The sequence below is a fragment of the Camellia sinensis genome, chromosome 11, assembly GCF_055761805.1.
Source record: "Camellia sinensis isolate YWXY chromosome 11, ASM5576180v1, whole genome shotgun sequence".
In the NCBI taxonomy this organism is placed as follows: Eukaryota; Viridiplantae; Streptophyta; class Magnoliopsida; order Ericales; family Theaceae; genus Camellia; species Camellia sinensis.
This window is the reverse complement of record NC_138971.1, coordinates 111287676-111310260: the sequence shown is the minus strand read 5'-3', so window position 1 is coordinate 111310260 and position 22585 is coordinate 111287676. Positions and strand designations below refer to the sequence as shown.

At 38.0% G+C, this 22585-nt stretch overlaps 1 protein-coding gene across 1 annotated transcript in view; it reads right to left on the bottom strand.

Moving 5' to 3' along the window:
- Positions 1 to 1173: 1173 nt before the first annotated feature.
- The window catches only part of LOC145802555 (uncharacterized), a 47444-nt gene continuing 26032 nt past the window's right edge, over positions 1174 to 22585 (bottom strand). Inside the window, exons 3-4 of the mRNA XM_082895282.1 lie at positions 4781 to 4857; positions 1174 to 1493 (exon numbers count right to left, since the gene is read on the bottom strand). Of these exons, the coding sequence (XP_082751408.1) occupies positions 1174 to 1493; positions 4781 to 4857 (397 nt within the window). The remainder of the gene's footprint in view (positions 1494 to 4780; positions 4858 to 22585) is intronic.

The following is a 22585-nucleotide window of genomic DNA, read 5'->3' as shown; positions in this document are numbered from 1 at the left end:
AAAACACTCCTTTATTTGATAGCTAATCAAACAATGGTAGGGGCAATACTTTGGATCGTTGATTTTTCCTACCTCATGTGGTCTTTTCACGTCAGGGACAGCAATCAACTTTTGTTCTAACAAATCTTCAAACAAGTCTTCGACCAGATCATCTGTAAAAGAATATTTTTTCTCCAACCTTTCTTTCATAGTCACCTTTTTGAATTCCTTGGGTTTTCTAGCCCCAACTACAATGGGACCCTTCTTTCTGGTTTCAACTATGGTTGCAATCGAGGACTCAACCCTTTAAACCACTCTGGACCTCCTTCGCTTAGCTAGATGCAGCTCCATATCATGAGCTTTAGTGCATAGATCGTTGAATCCTTCAAAAGTTTGAGCCATAAGAGCTGTAGAGAGCTCATGTCTGAAGTTGTTAAGGCACATTCAAATTAACTCTAATTGCGTAAACTTTTGAGGACACGCAAATGTCAAAGCTCACCATCTTGCAATGAAATTTGTAACAGGCTCATTATCACGTTGCTTGGTCTCAATCAGTTCTAGCACTCCGACTTGCCTTTGCGTGTTGTAGAACTGTTTAAGGACCTCCTTCACCATGGAATCCCAATTTGGGATTGATCCCTCAAGAAGGTTAGCATACCATGTAAATGCAAAACTTTCAAGTGATTGGACAAATAGCTGCAGGCAAAGGACCTCATTCTGGGCTATTGGCCCGCATCTTAAAAGAAAATGAGCCGTATGTTGCCTTGGATCTCCTATTCCATCAAACATTTTGAAATCTGGTTGGGAAAAATCAGAAGGAAATGGAACAGCATTTACCCATGTTAGGTAAGGCTTTGTAATTATTCGAAAGTTCTCATCATCTTTTTCCTTGACTTTCTTTACTTGTCTCCTCACCATATCATCGATCATAGCCATGAGCATTGGATTCATATCACCATTGGTTTGATCAGAGTAACAAGGACCATTGCCCCATGAGGCTAGTGCACTTTGTATGCCTACGGATGTCCCCACTATAGGTTGTGCCATTTGTTTGGGTGCACTTCCTGTTCTTGTCATTTGGGCCTACAACTGTTGCATTTGCTTCAACATAGCAGTCATTTCTCGTTCTCTTCTCTCAAGTTGTTCTTGTAGGGCCACCACTTTTTCCTTGAGACCTTGTTGGTCCTGTTGGACCTACGAATTTTCACCTTCTTTGTCAACCTCAGTCATCATAACTGCAACGACTTTGTTGACATCTCTCAATTCATCGTTTTCAATATTAGTTAAAACAGACGAGCTAGATGAGACAAAATCATCTTGTTTGTATAAAGGATTATTAATCCCCACAACATTACTCACATTTGAAGCATCTGACCGCGATGCTTTGTTTTGAGCCTCATGAGTCATAGACCTTGTTACAGGCCCTTTTCTTATTCCTTCCATAAATAGTTCGATCAAGGTAGAAATATTTTCCCAGGGTTGTTTACGCTCCGCCTTTGAGAGGTTTGACTTTCCTACAAAGATAGGACTTTCAACTTGTTTTGGTGTTTATCTTTCAAGAGAGCCGTTTCAACAACGCCTATAATATTTGTCACCACTATTCTTCGTTCTAGTTTCTTTAAGGCCTTATTTCTTATTCACCTTTGTCTTTTTGAAACTGAACCATCTTATGACATATCAAGTCGAGCCCCTATGGGCATAGAAGGAACTGATTGTGTTTTTGCAAATTCCTCATGAATTTTCAAAATAGTCCCTACATTTTTAGGAACAGAGAGACTAAATTGATGTTGATTCGAATCCCGTCAGGCCAATGGATGTTCCTTATTCGAACCCTGTCGAGCCAACAGGTGTTCCTTTGGCTCCTGAGAGGTGACTGGGATTTGGTTTGACCGCATTTTGAATAGAACTGTCCCTACATTTTTTGTAACAGGGAGAGTATTTGTATGGTAGACTAATTGATGTTGATTTGAATCCCGTCGGGCCAACAGGTGTTCCTCATTCGAACCCTGTTGGGCCAACGGGTGCTCCTTTGGCTCCTAAGAGGTGACTGAGATTTGGTTTGATAGACTTTGCACTTTGAACAAAACTGTCGGTTCGTAGGCCGCAATTGTTTTTTCAACAACAGGGGCCTTTTTTCCATCAACAGGAGTTTAGGTCATTACCTTCCTCCCAATGGCCCTAATGATGGCCATGTTTTCAACAAAGGCCCTCTTCTGGGCAGACTCTGCCATTTTAATGAAGTCTTCTACCTTTATGAGTAGTTGAGCTACAACATTTTTTGTTGTGCCCTCTAAAGCTGCAACAAAGGCCGTAGTTACAACCTGATTAGCCTTCCTTGCCTGAATTAGAAAGCTTTTCGTTTGGGCTGTGGCCTTTATGGTTACGTACTCCTTCGATGCTTTCACATAATCTTCAGCAATCTTTCTCAAACTTTCAGCTTTCTAAAAAAGTGTGACCTTCTTCGTGATGCTAGTTGCCTTTGGGACAACCAAGAGCATTCGCTCTGAAGCCCCTTGGATGACAAGTGTTGGGGAAAGACGTGTATCTTTCCATGATTTCACTAGCTCTACCTTTGGGACAGCTAAGAGCATTCGCTCCGAAGCCCCTCAGGTGACAGGTGCTATCTCCACCTTTCACGATTTCTAAACCACCGGAGTGTAGGTTAGCCTTTTGACAGTTGCTTCAGCATTCGTATAACAAAAGAATATGTCAATAAGTTTCAAATATATATATAGAGAGAGAGAGAGAGATTTTGTTCTTCAAAAGATGGGAGGAGAAATAGGTCTCACTAGGCATGCCAGAATTTGTAGACATAAATTTTGAAACATGAAATGTTTCAACACATTTCAAAATTTTATGTTACAAATATCCACTATTTAGTTTTTGAACTAAACAGTGTTGATTATTTGAATAGCAGGTTCCTACTTTCGATCTATATTCCAGATCGTTAATTATACATTTTGTATAAATGAAACCTCTGATTAATGAAGAACAAAATAAACAACATAAGACTATTTAAGAAAAATAAATATTTTATTGAAATTGTTATGGGTTTTGAACCCTTGAATACAAAGTACAATTCTTGGGTTTGGAACCCTTTATCTATTCATCGTCATTTTACGTTTGTAATGTAGGCTCTTGAGTTCTCTAGGTTTTCTTTCTTCTTTTTTTGTAACAACTTCTTTAGCTCTTGATTTCTTTCTCTCTCTCTCTCTCTGATCTTCTTACTTCTAATTTTTTTGATCCTTGATTCTTGTGTGATGGTCCTCATATTTATGGAGGGCCATCTAGGTGATAAGAATGCCTCATCCTCAATTTGAATTTTGAATGATAACGTTATATGATTAATCGTATATCTGATTAACCGGATTGATCTTTGGGGTTTCATCTTGTGTGGTGTCCTTGTTGTAGGCTCTACAGGTGTCATCTTTCATGGGCTCCACGCGTCATTTGAGCATCTTGAATAACGTCGTTGAGATACGACGTTGTTTTATTTATACACTTCAACGGAGCAAGTTGGTCATTTTAGGAAGTGATTGTCTATAACAATCTTATCATAGGCTCTATGTGTGTCATTGACTGTATTTGAAATTTAAATATAAATTTGGTTAAAATTTATGTACCAACAAGGAGGCGATGGGGATCCACTCAACTGTGGCGGAGGAGGAGGCGACGGAGGAGGAAGAGGCAACGTCGCAGCGTACTGTCGCGAAGGGGGAGATGACGCTGACTGCGGAGAGAAGAGAGAGAGAGTAGAGGGAAGAGAGAGAGATAGATCATATCAGAGGGGTATAATAGAGGGGGTTTATATATATAAATGGATAGAAGGGTGTTATGGTAATTTCAGTTCGGGGAAACGGGGACGAGCTGGGGACAGGAAACGTATCACCGTCCCTGGCTCGAAAATTATCGGGGATTTATTTTCAAATACCATCCCCAGCCCATCAAGAGTATTTTTTGGGGAAAAACTGTTCTAATAGAGGTCGAGGGGTCGGGTCCCTATCGGGTTGGGTTCAAATTGCCATCCCTATTTGTGATGTGGCATTGTGGATTTAACTCCTATGGAGAGAAGTTTGAAATTTATATGTAATTAGTAATGGTTTGGACTTGGTGATGAGCTTGGTTTATTAGATTATTATACTTTGTTAACTTTTTAGCTATTGTGGGCTAGTGGCATGCTTGATGATGTTAATATTTCTTATATTTGTAATTACTCTGCTATTGAGTAAGGGTAAATTACATTAACCTCCCTAAGATTTAATTAATAAACTGTAGAAATTTCTTTTGATGTTTCTAAATTGACGGAAAATTTCTCTTGAAGTTTAGATTTAAATTACACTGGCCTCCCCCGAGATTTAATGAAATTCCAGAAACCTTTTCTAATGTTTCTAAAATGACAAAAATCTCTCTTGAGTTTTAGTTATTATTAGATTTCCTATTTTGTTACTTATCGGGTAAAAAAATTGTTGACATTATCAAATAATTTAATTACATGTCAAATTTTGTCCTTTAAAATTGTGTCCAATTACAAACTGAAAAACTTAAAACCTCCGACATTTGATTTGCAATTAAGATTCACTTTTAACAATGAATAACAATTCACAATCAACTAACTATAAATCTAATCCAATTAAACTAGAATTGAATTATTTCTATAAACACACAACAACAAATCATCACAACGATATAACATCGAAAAAAGCACAATTGGAGCATCTTCAATTACAATAAAAAAATCACTAAACTGACAAAAAAATCCACTAAGAAGAAAAAGGAATTACAATCGAGAACCCTCAATTACCTAGCAAATTCACGCCCAAATTGAATCGAACCCATTGTGCCTCTTTCACCACCGTCTTCACCTCGAAATTGCTTTGCCTGACATTGAATCCACAACATCGATGTCGAATCTAAGATGGTGACGCACTTCAGAATCCACCAAAGCTTCAAGCTTAAGTTTCTTGGAATCCACCAATGAACATTTCTGTTCTAAATTGAATTTGAATAAAAGAAATCTCTTGATTATTGTCAATATAAAGTTTGTTGATCTATTGATCACTCTTAATCCATCAAGGTAAACAATCTATAAACACCCTCCAATATAGAACACTTTTCCTTATCTCAACAGAGAGAATTTTGGAAGGGTTCTACCCTAAAAAACGCATGTTAGGCGGTTTAAAAGATTTAAAGTCGCAATGATCGCTCGAGCGGTGTGTCTGAAAGGTGGTGCTAACAAACTTTCAACTGTCACTTCACTTGAGTGCAAGACTTACTGCTCAAGTGGTAAAACATAACTCTCAGTATCTTTGAAAACAAACTGAGATATTGGATGCTCCAAATCAACGCTCAAGCGCACACTCTACCGCTCGAGTGGTCTAAGAACTTTGACAAGTTAAAAAACACCTCTGCTCAAGCACACATTTCCTTCAGCACAAACTTCTATACTCAGGCACGAATTGGGTTGGATTCGCATCTAAACTCTCACAAACTCATAGATAAAAATGAGCAAATGCAATTACATTTGAATGGAGTTTTGTCCAACGAAGGGTTCCATCTTGAAAAATGCATATGAGGCAATTTAAAAGATTTAGAGTCGTGATGACCACTCGAGCACAGGAATGACTGCTCGAGCGGTGTGTTTGAAAGGCGATGCTAACAAACTTTCACCTGTCACTTCGTTTGAGCGCGGTCTAAGAACTTTGACAGGATAAAAAACACCTCTGCTCAAGCACACATTTCCTTCAGCACAAACTCCTGTACTCAGGCACAAATTGGGTCGGATTCGCATATAAATTCTTACAAACTCACAGATAAAAATAAGTGAATGCAATTACATTTGAATGGAGTTTTATCCAATGAAATTGTTAATTACAAAAACCCAACACAAAGAAATAAGTAAGTATAAATTTTATTTTCTTCCTTTATTATGTCTGGAGTTATTATTGATTGCTCGTGCCTTGTTTATCCAAAGTTCACTTGTCACCAAGTCTGTTGTAAATCTTGACTTCAACAGATCTCGCATAATTCACCGCCATAAAATTTATTTTATTTCATCATCATTTTTTATCTCAAGACTTGACAACAACATGCAACAATAACTTCATACCTATGACGCCCTCCTACTGCATTCATTTTTTCAGCCAACTACAACTCAACCATCACCCAATTATAACTCTCTTCTTCAGCCAATCATATCACACTCTCTACCCAACCACCATGCAGACATAATCCCTACTCCATGTGGTGGTGCGGTGATGGATGAGAGTAACATGAGAGGACTACCACAAGATGTAGTCATAACCTCCACTCCACGAAACCCTCTTCTTCGAAATATTTAAGAGTGTTTTTTTAATTCGAATAACATCACAAGCTATTCATAATGACTTTATGGCATACTAAAAGCTATTAGTGAAATACTCTCTGTCTAATTTTATTTGATGATATCCGTTTTGTAATCCATTTTTGAGGATCAGAAGGCACCCTGTTGTTTTACAAAAGACTTGTCGTAATATCACCACATAATGCGTATTTTCATTTCTGAACCACAATTTATTGTAATTTCACCATAATATTACATAACATTTGCCATAAAAATGTATGACATATACAAAAAAATCTATATAACAGGGAAGCTAAGATTTTGAATCTGGATAGGACTTTTGTCCCTTTGTCCAAATTTTGACTATTAGATTGATTTAATCTAAGGGCTAAAAACATCTCACTCTCATCTCTTTCAACACACACACTCTCTCAATACACACCCTCTCTCTCTCATACATACTCCTCTCCTCTCTTTCTGTTTTCAAATTTTGAACTCTCTCTCTCTCTCTCTCTACCTCCATTGGAGCCTATTCCCGTGCTTCCCTGTCGAAGTCCAACCCTTGTCGTGCTTCCCTGTCTTCATCTTCCCTCTTCCTCCCTCTCTCTCTGCCGGAATAAAATAGATCAACAGGGGAACAACGGTTGAAAGGGAGTCGTCACTGCCGGAACCGGACCGAAGTCTGTCCCCGGCCATGGCGTCACCGTCACCGTCACCGTCACCGTCCCCGGTTACCCCTCTCTCTCTGTCTCTCTCTCTCTCAAGCCAATATATATGTATTTGTTTGTATAATATATATAATTTGCATTTTGGATGTATATATATGTATATGTGTATATATATGTATATATGTATATATATATGTATGCATATATGTGATTAATCTGATATGGTTAATTTGAAATGTTTGATGTTGAACATGGTTTTGATTTATGAAATGGGTTTGACTATTTAAAAGCCAATATGTATGTATTTGTGTGTATTATATATATCATTGTGAACACACACCCTCTGTAATCTGATGGCTCTGTTTTTGAACACACACACCCTCACACACACAAACACACACACACACACACACACACACACACACGTACTCCTCTCATCTCTTTCAAATTTTCTTTGGGAAGACACTATGCTGTGTTTTGGATCTAATATATAGAAATCTTTTTTTTTCTCAAAGAGTCAACTTGGAATTTTACACAAATTGTTAGTGTTATTGGGACAATTATATTTGTTGTTTAATTATTGTTTTCTTTTTCTTTGATTCAACTAGGTCTTTCCTTGCTACACTCTGCTTCCACCATGCATATCAGCAAGTAAAAAATTCAACTTCAGTGTTTCTTTCATTTGTCCTTTTAAATTTGTATATTAAAAAAAAAATTGTCTAGTACAGTTAAGATTGTCTGACAACAATAACAATTAGCTTATATCACAATGGCTTTGTTGACAAATAGGGTTCTGTCATTAGAGAATAGAGAGATGAGCTCTTGCCAAATTTTGGCATTGTTATAATTTGGCACCAAAAAATAGCACATGAATTGGAAGTGTTGTTGCCAAATTTTGGCTTTCGCATGAAGGGGAAGCACACCATTAAAGTTGCTCTAACATGCAATGTCCATGTCATTTGAATCTTTAAAGCTACTTTGCCACATTCCAATATGTATTTTTTTTTTTTTATTGTGGGGTATAGGTTATTTGAGAAAATGGAAGTCCTTGCCGCCACCGTTGACAGTAATAAACAGAATTGACATTTTTTGTAACGCCCCACTTTTTATTACTCGAAGTCATTACCAAATTCATTAGCTTAATTCAAGTTCAGAGATAACATGCGGAAATAAACTCTTTAGTCCGATGAATAGAAGTAAATAACAATTCTCTCATCCGAATGCAAATTAAATACAACATGAGCATACTGAATAAAATGCCCGAAGGCTTACATCATTAAAGAATTCAAAGAAGGGTGTAACCCTTTTACATATATGGCATTCGGCCAACACAAAAGAGGCCCCGTGGCCAACAAGTAAGAAGATCCACATCTTGTAACACATCCTGCTTAACACCTAAAAAAGATTCAACAACATGGGATGAACATATAGTCCAGTAGGGATCTCTACATGATCCTCAACAATAACAGCTTACAGATAGCTATGATCATGAATGCTCAATCTCGTACTAGAATAATAATGTGGCAGTTTATACAAAAGTATACATAAGTATAAGCTTTTCTCAAAACAGTCAATCCATTCAGCGCTATAAGCGATTCATCTTTCATTTCATTTCATTAACCCTTGTTCCCAAACTTTCACAACAATAACAACTTCTTAGGAAACCAATTTCTCTGAGCCCATTAACTTTCTCACATTTTCCATACTTACAACAGATATTCCCTTTTTCAAAATATACTTTCAAATACCCAATTTTTCCCTTCACACTTTCCCAAAATCTCACAATGGCATTTTGGTTTGTTTTCAATACATCCATAACTATACATGCATGCCTTCAATAAAAGGGAGATAACAGATCATCAACATGTATAAAATTAACAATTGAGGCAACTAGGCCCTCCAAAACTATAACCATCACAATCCATGATATAATCAGATACACTGAGACAAAACAATAAAAACTCTGCTCTACCGGCTATATGCACAGTAAGCCAAGGATAAAACTCTCACAACAATATGCCATTTTACCAGGCGCTAGCTGGAAGGGTGTGGTACCTTCTATTCTCAGCGCAGTCAGTTCTCCAGGCTAGCTGGAAGGTAACGGTACCTCTGATTATAAGCGCAGGGTATAACACCAAGAATCACCATACAACAGAGTACAACCAACAAGTGTAATACGTACACATAAACTATCAAAATACATAAGCAATGTGTTAAAGTATATGAACACATAAGTATGTGTGGGGTACATCCCCTATCTCATCCCACACACTGGAGTACATCCCCTTTCTCCTCCCTAACAATTTATACATATATAATGTACAATAGCACTTCATTACATACAATGTTCAATCAACACAGGTGTAATGCATACACGACAATTCAACACAACCATGTCATCCTCCACCGATGACCAAGGACAAAACCTCTAGATGCATGATTTTAGTACATCTATTATAAAGACTCAACTCTCATGAGATCTTAAATCCAACAACAATTTTCCCCAAATGTGCGTATTCAACAATCAAGATTCAACAATTCAATTCTCATATTCATTTTCTAAAACTCACATAGAGTTGACACTTCATTTCCCATTTCCAAGATCGACTTCCAGGATTTTCCAATTCCAAAACCCCATTTTCATTTCATAAAACCAATACCGTTCTTCTCATAATTTTCCAAATCAATTATGCAATTAATTCATAATAGTAAATTAGGGCTTTCTCCCTCTTTCTTAACATTGACCCAAAAGGGGCTCAAATACCAACAACAATTAACAATAATCTCATTTGAGATCCAAAATACATATGTATTGGTCTAAAGTACAAAACCCCTCTTTTAATTTATCAAATCAAATATAAATTAGGGCTTTTTCTTCTATCAACATTACTATACTAATTTACACCCCAATTAGTCCAAATCACCTTCAATGATAACAAACCCATTTTCAAACAACCAACCCTAGGTTCACCCCCATGGTTTTCAAACAAATCCAACATGGATATAATTTTCATGCAATAGAAAACTACCACATGTCTATCTATAGACGAAGCATTGTAAAAGAATAAGGAAATCCCTACCTCAAATGGAGAACCCAAGGGAAAGAAGAGCCAAACTCGGAATTGCTCCAAACCCAAAGTTTTTCGGATCAAAACAAAGCCCACGCAACCCTCTACCTTTCTTACAAAGAGATTAGGGTAGGAACACCCAAGAACTAGATCAATCCCTAAAGAAAAGGTGAGTGTAGAGAGAGAGGGAGTCAAATCTAGAGTTTTAGACAAAAGGGGAAATCAAAAAGTGAAGAAGAAGCTGCTGCTGCGAACTGATATACGTATGACCCGCTCGAGCGGAGAATAGGACGCTCGAGCGTCAAACACAAAAACTGAACCCGCTCGAGCGCCAAGACACAAAAACAAAACACACCTGCTCGAGCGCAAAGAAAGCCCGCTCGAGCGTAGATTTCAATCATCCAGTACTTTTACAGAGTTCAAACACCCGCTCGAGCGCCAAGATACCCGCTCGAGCGTAAGAAAATCCACTTGAGCGTGAAAAACACATCTGCAGAAGTTTTGCAGACACACAAGATACTGCAAGTATGCGGACTCCGCTCGAGCGCAAATGGACCCACTCGAGCGGATCACCAAAAACCTGGGCAACAACACTTGAGGCCAAAGCTCAACCAACCTGTTCCAAAAACGCCCAAAACATTTCTAAACTCACTTACTAAGAGTTAAAGGATGGAAATGCAACACAGACAACAACCATCAACCACAGAACCGAGTTCAGAATATAAAAAAAAAAAAGAAAGGGGAAAACCGGGATCGCTATATTTTTTTTGTGGTGTTTCTTGTGATAAATGTGTATGAACGTGCACTAAATCTGAGCATGTTAATGAACAGATTTAAGCATCCATTTTATGAAGTTTTAATACATATCGGAATGTATTATCAAATATGTAAAACAATTATATGTGTCTGTTTACATGTGGTATAATCATAATAAGTTGCAAGTCTTCCCATTTAATAACTTCTGCTATGGGCAACTTATTTATGGCCTTAATTGGTTCCATATTAGTGTATTAGTTTTATGTTTTGGGGCCAAAACTTGAAAATTGAACTGCAAGTCCACATGACATTTGGTTATATATGATTAGGGACAATGCAAATATTGAGAATACAGATATCTCAAATATTGAATCAACTCTTTTATATATAGATACGATTATGGTTACTTGATCTAAAATGGGTTTTTGAATGGTTTTCAAGATGGTTTTGAAAAGGGTTTTAAGATGGTTTTAATTTATAAAAGAGTAAGGATTGAAGATGGTTTTCTTTTATTAAAAATGGTTAAAACTGATTTCAGGATAAGTTTGGAATTTTTCAAAAAGATTTGCTGGAAAAAAAAAAAGAAGAGAAAAATAGTAAGGATTGGAGTACTCCTATCAAATTAAGTTTTTAACCAAGATTTCAATTGAATTTGATGAAAAAAGAAGAGTAAGGATTCGAAATATCATTTAGTTGTTGATGGATGGCAGATATTATTCTGAAGGGGAAGAAGGCCTTAGTTTAACTCCTATCTATTTTTCAAACTAAAATTCAAACTCAAAACTAAGGATTGGAGTACTATTTTATTAACCTGTTAATCAAACAAGGCCTTAGTTTGAGTTTTATTTATTGCATAAAACACCAGTTTATTAGTTTGAAAAATAGATTGGAGTACTATTTTAAATCTGCCATAAAACTAATAAGGCCTTAGTTCAAAAATAGATAGGAGTACTCCAATCCTTAAATCTGAACATGTTAATCAAACAAGGCCTTAGTTTGAGTTTTATTTAATGCATAAAACACCTGTTTATTAGTTTGTATAGCATTTTGATAACATTTGAATTTATTAGTTTGTATAGCATTTTGATAACATTTGAATGTTATTAGTTTGTAAAATTAATCTATTAGGAGTTAAATTAATCTATTATTAGTTTGAATTTTATTAATTTTATTAAGAGTTAAATTTTTTTTTTTTTTCCTTTTCTCCTTCAAGGAAACTTAGGGCATGTTTGATTAATAGTATTAATGGTACTATTTTATTAACATGTTAATCAAAGTGGTACTATTTTTATGAAATTATTTGTTGGCTTTTTGACTTTATGAAACAATCTTGCAATATTTGCTGTCTAAATATCTCAAAATAGAATGACTATGGAGGATTAATAGATATTTTCCATTCCACTGCATGATTTTCTGTGAGTTGGAGAGGCATTTGAGTGCGACAAGATGAAAAAAGAAGAAGAGAGAATGTGATAGTGCTATTCTTATATACAAGATATATTACCTTTCTTGGTAAAAAGTGTCATTGTCCAAATGAAATCACTCTAATATTTTTGGCACCAAAAAATGCCATCACACATGAGAAATGTGTTTGGGGCTTCAAGAATATATTTTTTTTGCATTTGTGTGTAAGTGGCTTCTTAGTTTGTCATGGTTACCGACCACAATCACTCTTCAAAATAGGCAATGGCTTTTTTTATTTTATTTTTTTATTTTTATTAAACTAATTTGAAATTGATTATTTTATTGTGCACATTTTTATTTATGCAATCGATCTCATTTGATGAGACTTAAGGCTTGGTTTGGTTTAGTTTGGTTTACTCATCTAAATTTGATTATTTTATTTTTAGTTTAACAGTGATTACTAAAAAGTTATGTTTGTTTCATCTGAGATGGTTCTAGAACAATTTGTGATCAATGTAACTTCTTATTTGAATTCTTTATTGTATTTTCACAGGTTATCTTGAACCAATCAAAAGTTTCATGTAGTTGTCTTTCTATGGTTTTTTGATATACTATTTAGGGCTATATTTGTTTGGGTATGCTACATAAGACATAATTTCTCTTAAAAGTTTTACGAAAAATCATCTAGCCTTTGTTGGTCGATTGATTGATCCTAAACATTTTTGGTTGTTTGATCACAACTTTGAGACAATTTTCATTAAACATTTTTATGGTCGTTAACATTTTTGCAACACACAGATTGTAATATAAGAATTTTATTAGATAGTGCATTCAATCACGGGCATAAAAACACCTATTTATTAGTTTGTATAGCATTTTGATAACATTCGAATTTATTAGTTTGTATAGCATTTTGATAACATTTGAATTTGATTTACAAATAATGGGGAAAATGGAAAACTAGGTTTTGATTTTTCTTTAGTATTTATATTTATATCTTTGGATACAAGTCTATAATTGTACTTTATGTATGTATGTATGTATGTATGTATGTATGTATGTATGTATGTGATATTGTTTCTTTTATTAATTTTATTTTTTGTGGCTTTTTAAATAGAGGGAATGGGTTGATTTTATGTGTTAGTTTTTGTCTTTTTATTTGCAAACAAATTTAACCAAAATATATAGGAGTTAAATTAATCTTCTTTTTTTTTCTTTTTTTTTTTTCTTTTCTCCTTGAATGACACTTAGGGCATGTTTGATTAGTAGTATTAGTGGTATTATTTTATTAACCTGTCAATCAAAGGTACTACACGTTTATTAGTTTGTATAGCATTTTGATAACATTCAAATTTGATTTACAAATAACCTCTACAATTTATTAGTTTGTAATGCATGATAATTTCATTTGGAATGCTATTAAATGTCATTCATACACAACCAACCAAGCATTAATTAGTAGCTAACAATTGGGAAAATGGAAACCTGGACTTTGATTTTTATATTTCTATCTTTGGATATCTTTTGTTTCAATAATCTTTCAAAATATTAATGAATGTTACCAGCATGTTTGGATATCTTTAATTTTTGGATATCTTTAATAATCTTCAATAATCTTTTGTTTCAATAATATTGACAACAGGTTTGAAGCATTGAGTCTGAAGCATTGTGGACTTCCTCAAGACCTTTCATATCGAACCAAGGTAAATTAATCTTTTATTTTTATTTTATATATGATTATGGATGTATATATATCTATACATATGATTCCAATATGTATGTATGTATATATATATATATATATATATATGGATGTATATATATCTATCTATATGATTTCAAACCCCAAACCCCCTGTATATATATGATTCCAAACCCCAAACCCCCTATTTATGTTTGATTCCAGTATGTATATATATATTGAGAAGCCATGTCTAAGAAAGCCATGTCTAACAAAACCTGTGCCAATTAATTAACAAACTGAAGTGGGTTTTTGCTTTCTAAGCAACCAAACAGATGGCGTTTTTTTATTTATTTTATTTTAATAAAAAAAATGGAAAATTGGAAGAAGAAAATAAACATACCTTCCTCTGCCTCTTAGGGCATGTTTTTTGTGTTGAATGGGTTTATTTTTTGTATTAGTTTTTGACTTTTTATCTAATGTTTCAAATTTAACCAATATAGATAGGAGTTAAATTAATCTTTGTTTTTTTTTTCTTTTCTCCTTGAATGACACTTAGGGCATGTTTGATTGGTAGTATTAGTGGTACTATTTTATTAACCTGTTAATCAAACAAGGCCTTAGTTTGAGTTTTATTTATTGCATAAAACACCTATTTATTAGTTTGTATAGCATTTTGATAACATTCGAATTTATTAGCTTGTAACATTTGATAACATTTGAATTTTATTAGTGTGTAAAATTAATCTATTAGGAGTTAAATTAATCTATTATTAGTTTGAATTTTATTAATTTTATTAGGAGTTAAATTAATTTTACAGATGTGGTAAGTATGGAAATCTAAACCACATTTCGTGTTTTTCTATTTCAACGAAAAGGCCCTTATAGAATTCATGAGTTAATTTTTTAAATTCATACTGTGGTATCACGCTGTTTGATTTCTTAAATTCATACTTTGGTTTGAATTTGTGGTTTTATATACTGTTCAAGCTTTAATAAATTCGAAATTTTTGTGTCAAACAGTTTTTGGAGATTAATCAATAAATCGGACAGTTTTTGGCCAATAAAGGGTTGTTTTTGGCAAATAATGGCCTCCATATGTGTTTGTGTTTCTAAGAATTTGGAAAATATTCTATCATGTTTGCTAATAAACCTAGGGAATCTTTTATTTTATTTTATTTATCAGCTCAGGAAATCGTACAGTATCACTACATTTATTTTTTTTAAACAGTTTGGTTTGTATACACTGTTGTAGACACCCCATTTTTGACCGACCTCAAGACTTGAACGTCACCGTTGGAACACTCGGTGATCATCCATGATTGTTTTCGTCTTGAGTTCCCGGAGGTCTCGGTTGCGCGCCTTGCCTCAGGATCTCTCGACTCAACTGTTTGGTGTCTGGTTTTGCACCAAACACTTGTGTTTTTGCCTTGAAAGGCAGGGAATGGCTTGTTGGCCATTCCCATACCCCACCGGCTGTCCCCTCACATCACCGGCCGTTTATTGGTGCCACCGGCAGTGGTTTCTTAAAACCAATGGCCGGTCGGCACTCTATATGGCCGGCCGGCACTTTCTTTGGCCGGTGACCTATTTTGCTGGCCGGTGTGACCCTTTTGCACCCTTCAGACTTGGTGCATGCCAGCTGTGCCAGCTGGAATGCACCAACACTCCTCCCCGTGCATGAAGTGGCTGTTTTGAGCCTTTGCACCCCTTTTCATTCTAGAAGGTTGAACCCTTTGGCCAAGCTTCTTGAGGAAGCTTGGCCAGCTGTCCTAGCTTCCTCAAGAAGCCTTGACTCCTTTGCCCCCTTTGCCCCTTTCGCTTAGCTTCTTTGAGAAGCTTAAACCATTTCCCTTTGCCTATATAAGGACCCCTCTTCTCCCATTGTCAAGGGTTGGTGGTTTTGAAAGAAAAACCAGAGCTTATACATATATATATATCTGATATATACACCCTCTCTCTCTATATTTTACTTTCTCTCCTCCCTTGTGTGTGTTTTGTGGCCTAAAAGTGCATTTTTACCTTAGTTTTGCACTAAGACACACACTACCACACCTTGCTTCAAGTTTGTGAGACATTGAGGGTTGATTCTTAAGGTTTTGGACTAATTTTGGTCAGAAAAGAGTGGCTGGACCAACTGTTCTTGAAGTGTTCTTCAAGGGTGAGTTTCTTGCTTTATTTTCCCCAATCTTGCATTGGCTTTTGACCTATCTTGCATATTGATTTGAGCTTTGTGTATAACTAAAAAAAGTCTTATATTTTCATACTTAAGAACTTTCATTTAGGGTGTTTTGGCATTGGGGGTCGAAATCTCCCTCTTAGGTCTCTTTTGGCCCCTTTTGGTGTCTTTTTCTTTAAGCCTTATTTGCTTTGTTGTATTAGCCTTCTCACCACTGAAATCCAGTGGATTTTCAGTGGTGAAGAAGATGGTTTGAAGTCTTGTATAGGGGAGGGACACCCCTCTCCCTTTGTGTCTCATTTGTGCATGTTTTGGGCTCATAAGGGTAGCATATATGCTTGGTTGTTTTTGGCTCCATATCAGATGTTTTTGGTGCTATTTAGGTCACATGTTATCTCTTTTTTTGGTCGGATTGGTGGCCCTTTGCATGCTTAACATACTTGCTTTGTATTCCCTTGTTTGTGCCTAGAAATGCATCATGACTTTTGACTACCATGCTCTCATATTTTGGCTTCACTTTGTGAAGTTCTTAACCATATTTTGTCATGCATGAGGTCTGTTGGCCACTGATTTGGTCTTGTTTAGCATGCTTGATATAGTTGCTTTGCATTTTGGATCATGAGCCTTGATGGCATGTTTGATTGGAAGGATTAAAGCATAGGATTGGGATTATTAATCCGTGGGCCCAATCATCCTATGTTTGTTTTGACATTTTAGTTTAGGATTATTAATCCAATGGATAATTAATCCAACAAATTTGTAGGATTATTAGTAATGGGGTAGGGGTGGGATAACTAATACCACACTAATTTAATAGGATTATTAATACCTCACTATTAGTGTTGTGAATCAAACATGGCCTGAGTGTATGGATCATTAACATGCCTAGCTTGGCCTATTGTCATCATTTGGCATTAGTTGAGATCATATTCCAGTCCATATAATGTGGTCTTACATTGTCCTTTGTGTCTCTTTCAATGCCTTGAAGTGTTGTGTTTTCATGCCTTGACATGTGCATTGTGTATGCCTATGTGTTTGGGTCATTTTAGGGCTGCCATACCAGTGGGTTTTGGAGCTATTTTGCATGCTAAAATTCTGTTTTTGGGTTATATAGTTCATGCCATGCTTGTTTGGGTTAGTGGTAGTGGAGTGCCCTGTTGTTATGCCTTAGCCTTGGGCCCCTTTTGACTTGCATGCTTGTAGTGCATTTTGTCCATCACTTGAGACACTTTTGGCCACTGTTTTGGGGGGTGTTTGAGGCCTCCCATTTCAGTCTAAGCCCTTCTCGGACATGGTTGTATGCGTGACTTGTTGCCTCTAATCGCATGCTTGCATTGTAACATATTAGCATTGCATGATGAGTTGCATTGTAGCATTGCATGTTAGGAACATTGCATGCTTGCCATGATATGTTGCATTACATTTGGCATGCTTTGCATTTTAGTGATACGTTGCATTTTCGAGCCATGTTTGCATAACATGCATTGCATTGCTTGGTTTGGGGTGTCAAACCAAGTGTGAGGGGGGAGAAGTGTTCATACTACAAGTGATGTAATGCGTCTCAACTCTCGGTCACCGAGGCCCTTGACTTTGGCATGATAGGGTTTTGGTATTCATTTATATGTTGCATACATTTTCATTGAATTGCAACCTTGGCTCCTTAGGCCATCACGCATCAAAATGCATGATTAATGGCCCGAGCGTCGAGGGTCATGCTCCCTTGAGTCCCTTTCATGATAGGGAGTGTGCCCGCATACATTTGCTTGAAATTCCATGCCATACACTATATGTCCTTGTTGCTGTCAAAAACCAGTTTCTGCAGGGAGTTTTTGCCGACCGGCACTGTAGAGTGCCGACCGGCCATGGATTGGTGGCCGATAATATGAAACCCCAACCGATGGATAAGTTCCATGGCCGGTGGGTATTCCCTTCAGCCGATGGTGTCCTACAGGGTTCAGGGAACCTGTCCCAGGATTTTGGCAGTTTTCAGAGAAGCAGGGCAGTGTTAATAGAGGCAACAGTGCTATGGCAACGAGTTTCCGGGCGAGATGGGTCAAGCATGCATCATTCACGCATTCCGAGGCAGGGTTGTAGCCCCCATCCTTTTGCATTTAATTCGTTAATTAATTAGAAGTTCTGTAATAATTAATTTAGTATTATTTATTCAGACTGTAATATTTATTTGGACCCTCCGAGCGAGGGCAATTGTGTAATAAGTGTGCGTGAGTGTGTGTATGTCTTCCAACCCCACGTCTTTCTTCCATTTTATTTACTAGCTTTCAATGGTTAGTCTAGGGCATGTTTCAATTAGCATATAGTATGATAGCATGTTTGCATCCATTCATTCGTTTTGCATGCACCGGGCTCGGCGCATCATTCTAACTGCATTTGTATTTCAATTCCAAATTGAATACGTGTTATCTGTTGCATTTCACATGCTATGTTCAAGATAGCCGAGCCTATTCTAGCTGCATCCTGCATGTGTTACATTAGCCATCTTAACATGAACTAGGATCATGCATATGATTACTAACTAGTTTCTGTTTTGGCTTGGAGTACTCTGTAAGTCCTTTTGCTTTAGCATACCGCATGCGTGTGAGTGTTGCCATAATTGCATGATTACCATGAGGCTAGCTGCTTATGTGATATAACTACTTGAATGCCTGTGGATGAAGGTCGAATTGCTTAAATTGGGATAATTCATTAAAACTGTGAGTTTTAAGCCCACTCGATAATGGCAAAATCATTTTTTCTAAAAGTCCACTTAAGGGTGACAAAACCTGCATTTTAGCCTACTTGCGAGTAGCAAACCATTTTCAAAACAAACATGCTATGTTTTGTTCCAATTTAGGTGATTTGGTCTATACTTGTTTGCTGTGCGCATAACATAGTAATTCTAGGCTAATAACCGGAATAAGAACACATAACGCTTTCAAAAACGGATATCATGGTTAGTAGAGGCCGATCTTCGGATCAGGCGAGAGGGGGTGCTCATAGCTGACCTTCCCCAATCGTACCCAAGCTCCGAGCTGAGGTAACTTTGGTGATGACGGACACGTGGCCTTTGGCACCGAGTCAGGGTTTCCTAAATTCCCCCATAAAAAATATTTAGGCAGCGACTCTATATCTGGCAAAGCAGTCCATGTTTGGCACTTCTTTTCTAAAAATTTGTTTTTCTCAAAACGATTTGCCGGATTTGGACTCTTTGGTTCAGATTAAGAACCGTGACAATTTGAGTCCGAACTGTAGTGAGCCCAATTGAACAGAATGGGACTCATCCTCTCGGGGCGTTCGGGGACGTCTACAGTTTCTAGCGACTCTGCTGGGGATTTAGAGAGCTTGACTCGAACTCATGATATCCTATTTTCATTTCATTTATGTGTCTCATTGCATTGCATGTGCATTGGTGCGCCTAGGACACCATGTTTTCCATCTGCCATTCCTGAACTGTTTGCCGGAGGCTTGACTTTGTCAAAGCATGCCATAAGGCTGGCCGGTTGTGGGCTCTGACAGTATGGGAACACAAACCGCGGTTTTACCGGGGCACCCTTTTCGACCATTCGAGCTAGTGCATATCGAAATCCATAGTGACTATTCCAAACTAGGACAGGTTGCTTACCCGATGCTAGGTTGTTTGAAAACTGCTGCGTGCATAGTGAAACCCTAGCTCTTGACAAAAATAGGACAGGGAAACCCTACCCCAACTTAGGGGTGTTTTGGCTCTCTTTTACTTGCTACGTGTTTTTAGAGTGTATCTATGCAGGGAACGCGCATAACAGTTTGCAAGTTTGAGTATCAGGCTTGTGGGCATCACAATCAGTATTTGGGGAATCAATTTTACCTGAGGGTATCAGTTTACAGGCAGAATTTTGGGCAGAATTCTATCGGGGCCAGTCACTCAGCTTTGCTCATATGGGTTATGGTAAAATCAGGCTAAGATGCTCTCTGTTTTCCCTTTTGCTAAGTAGTCCTAGAACCATAGCTTCAGAAGGCTCCGATATCCCCCGAGGTTCATCGGACTTGTGCTGATAGACTTTGTCAAGTCAGAGATTCAGTTCAAGGGCAATCAGTGTTCCTTTTCCAGAGGCAGAGTAAAAGGCCAGTCAGGTACAGATCATCAGTTCAACAGTCTTCGGATCAGTAGTCATTATCCATCTCACCTGTGTGCGGTTGGGTTGAGATATCTGCCTTTACCACAGAGACAGATATACCGATAGATCAGTTAGATCAGGGCAGTATGGCAGGAATGGAAGGGATGGTGCGCCAACTCCAAGATAGTATGAAAGCCCTGCAGCATGACGCTGTCCATCAAGCAGAATTCGCCAAACAACAGGCTGTGGTCATAGCCCAACAGGCAGAGACAATTGCCAGGTTAGAGCAGCAAACTGGAGTATCTACTTCACACCAGGCTCCTCCCCCACCAAGAGTTCCAACACTCGGGGAGACAGCTAATGTCCAGGAAGATACGGACATTCCGATAGGGCCAGCTTCGCCCCCGGTTCTACCCCAGCTATCTAAAACAACCACCAACCTACCAGACCCCCCCTTTGATGTCGAGACGGACCCCACAGCATTGAAAGTGAGCAAGCTTGAGAAATTGTTCAAGAAGTCTTAGGGGGCCCACTCCATTCCTGATATTGAAGATGGGTATACAGACTCGGCTGTGACGCTGCCGGACAAATTTAAGATGCTGCACATCGACCGCTTTGATGGATCTGGGGATCCCATGGTGCATCTACGGCTGTTTTCCGACATACTAAGGCCGATGGGTCTCACCAGATTACAGAAACTATCATTGTTTGGCCGGACCCTGTCTGGGATAGCCGCAATCTGGTATGCAAAATTAGAGAACTCTGTGAAACAGAATTGGGAAGAGATGGCTGAGGCCTTCAGTGATCAATACTCCTACAACGCACAGATTGAGGTCACAACTCGTGATCTTGAAGTCACCCGCCAAAAGCCAAAGAAGAGCTTCTCAGAATTCGTGGCCCGCTGGAGGGCCAAGGCCTCAATGATGACCATTAGGCCAACGGATAAGGATCAAATACGGATGGTTGTGCGCAACCTCCAGCCCAAACTAATGCAGAAAATGATCATGCTCCCCTTCCCTACCTTTTCAGATTTGCATGAGATGGGAGTACAGATCGAGGACGCTATGAAGCAGGGCCTTATTGACCAGGAGAAGGAGCAGCCTAGGAGGGCGTTTTCCCGCAATTCAAGTGCGACCACCGGTGGTGACGCAGCTGCTAGGACCTCAGACGTTGGCATGGTCGCCACCACCACACCAAGAGCAGCCACCCCTTTGTTGGTGCATCCACTTCAAACCCCTGAACTTCGGACTATCTACCTCGAGGCAAAAGGGTTTTCACTCCACTCTTCATGCCTTCGTCTAAAGCTCTAGGTGTCCTACTCAGGAAAGGACATCTGAAACCGTTGGAACAATGGCCTCTACCCGATCCTCTCCCTCCAAAGCATGACCCGACTAAGTACTGTGCTTTTCATCAACAAACCGGTCATGACACCGACAATTGTGTCCGTCTCCGCCACGAGATACAAAATTTGATTGACAGCAAGGTCATCCCCGCACCAGGTCCTGTAAAGTCTATTGGCACTTGATCGGTGAACTTGTGGGGGATAATGTGATGTGATCGAGGGATGAACCACCTGCGGGCGGCGCTCAGTTTACTCCGGATGTGGCGTATGGCATGCACTGTTTTGAGCATTTTGCGAATGCTAGCTTTTGTACTTTCTGACTTGGGTATTGGGTCAGTCTTGTCATTTTGTATTGAGTCAGTCTTTTCATACTGAGTCAATTGGGTCTGTCTTGTTGTATCGAGTCAGTCCTGTTTTGTTAGAGTCGGGTGATTTCGGGGGTGTTACCTCAGACATCACTTGCTTGTTTTGTGTTTGTCTTTTTTGCTTTCTTTGGAGTCTGTTTCGGCCGAGGAGCCAGTTACGCCAACGGATCTGAATGGAACAACATTGATTTTCACACTCTTGTGTTTGCTTCTGCCGTGTGCCAGTTGTGCCAGAAATTCTAAATGAGAGGGCATTAATTGACTAGAAGCTGTGTCTTTTCTGTTCCTTGAATTCATTACATCGACCTAAGTTTTCCAAAACTTTTTTCGAAACATTGTGATAAAAACGAAGAGGAAGAAATTCCCCGGGTTTTGCAAAATTTGATCGATTGAGAGAAAGAGAGGCATGCTAAGCCCTTAATGATCAAGATCATACTTGTTAATGTGAGTACTGAGAAGGATCCTGACTTGATCCAGATTGGTTCTACTTTGTCTTCAGCGCGAGCGATTTGTCGCTTTCTTAAAAGATTTCAAAAACTGTTTTGCGCGGTCCTGTGAAGATTTGTGTGGAATCGCTCTTGAGATTGTGCAGCCTAGGATCACTCTCAGCCTCAAGATTCAATCCATTTGTTTTCGAACCTTGAACCAATTCAGAACGTTCAACGGTCAACTGCCATGTGAGGCCTGTGTGGCCAGATTCAAAGCAGCCCTCGAACTAGGGACAAGAAAAGTC